This window comes from Austrofundulus limnaeus, unplaced genomic scaffold, assembly GCF_001266775.1.
Source record: "Austrofundulus limnaeus strain Quisiro unplaced genomic scaffold, Austrofundulus_limnaeus-1.0 Scaffold287, whole genome shotgun sequence".
Taxonomy (NCBI): Eukaryota; Metazoa; Chordata; class Actinopteri; order Cyprinodontiformes; family Rivulidae; genus Austrofundulus; species Austrofundulus limnaeus.
This window is the reverse complement of record NW_013952689.1, coordinates 103023-104597: the sequence shown is the minus strand read 5'-3', so window position 1 is coordinate 104597 and position 1575 is coordinate 103023. Positions and strand designations below refer to the sequence as shown.

Here is a 1575-nt window from a genome sequence, read left to right as displayed (position 1 = left end):
TTTGACTTAATTTGAGTCAAATTTTCAGGCTAACAAGACAAATAATCTTACACATTCTGAAAACAAGATTATTATTCTTACACAATCAGTTATTTAGTAAATCAGTCTCAAAACAAGATCAAAAAGACTTTTTTGGCTGGATAAAAGATTTTAAAACTTGGTAAGATGGACAGTTTTTGCAGTGCTGAATCTGTGCAGGGTACAATGAAATCTCAAGACTATCAAGGGATTCTAGAGAGAAATGTGCTGCCCAGTGTCAGAAAGCTTGGTCTCAGTCACAGGATAATGACCCAAAACATAAAGCTAAAACGTTCAAGAATGGCTAAGAGGAAAACACTGAACTATTCTGAAGTGGCCTTCTATGAGCCTGACCTAAATGTTCCTGAGCACCTTTAGGAGCTGAAACATGCTGTCTGAAGAAAAGGCACCCTTCAAACCTGAGACAACTGGAGCAGTTTGCTCAGGAGGAGTGGAACAACATACCTGCTGAGAGCTGCAGAAGAAGTTACAGGAATCATTTGATTGCAGTGAATGCCTTTAAAAGGTTGTGCAACAAAATATTAAGTTAAGGATACTATCATTTCTGTCCAGGCCTGTTTCATGAGGTTTTTAATTTTATTTATTTTTTTATTCTGTTGAACCATGGTTGAAAAGCAAAGTCTGACTTTTTTCATTTGTTCGTTTTTATAGAATTTTTATTTATTATAACTTTTGTCAGATTGGTTATTTCTGTGACTATGAGTGGATAAAAACTGTTCTGAAGGATTTTGTACATAATCGGTAGAAACATTTGAGCTCATTTGTCTCAGAACACAAAGAAAAGCCCTTCACTGGTTAAACATGCATAACTCAAGGATTACCTAAATCCAGACTCTCGTGGGTTTGTGTGCTGAGTGCTGCTGGAGGGATAATCTGCAGCTTGGAGTGTGGAGACAGGAGAGACTGAGGTGGCAGTGACGGATTTAATCCCATCTGAAGAAAAACAAAAAGCACAGAATGTATTTCACAAGACAAATTTAAATGTTTGTTTTATCATTAATACATCCAACTCCAGACAAGTTGGGACGCCGTGCCAACGAAACAAAATGCAATCGTTTCAAAAATCTACATTCATTTTAAGAAAAAGAAGGTAACTGAGGAGACCAGGGGCCTCGTGTACAAAGACTTGTGTGGATTTCTTACTGGAAATCAAATCAAGAAAACAGCATACCACCAATGAATCCAGATGTTTCAAAGTGTGCGTACACCAGAATCCACACACATTTCTTTTGTGCATCACAATCAGTGTGAGACTCCTCCTCTGACTGACTTTCATTTACACGTTAAACAGATGCCAATGATGTCCTGTGTGTGTGTGTGTGTGTGTGTGTGTGATGGGCATGATTGTGTGATCCCTGCACGATAAGAAATTATTTCTAGATTGAGAAAAATTATGAATTAAATATAACGAGACTGAGAAAATTTCCTAAGAAAGTAAGGAAGAAAAATGTTTGTTTCAAAAGATGTGTGTGTGTGTGTGTGTGTGTGTGTGTGTGTGTGTGTTTGAGTGATCCCTGCGCGATCAGAAATGATTTC

At 37.5% G+C, this 1575-nt stretch overlaps 1 protein-coding gene across 2 annotated transcripts in view; it reads right to left on the bottom strand.

Moving 5' to 3' along the window:
• Nucleotides 1–1575, bottom strand: part of ahi1 (Abelson helper integration site 1) — a 71032-nt gene that overhangs the window by 14680 nt on the left and 54777 nt on the right. For both annotated transcript variants that reach the window (XM_014021327.1, XM_014021326.1), the window contains one exon: nt 861–972. In XM_014021327.1, coding sequence (XP_013876781.1) covers nt 861–972 — 112 coding nt within the window. The remainder of the gene's footprint in view (nt 1–860; nt 973–1575) is intronic.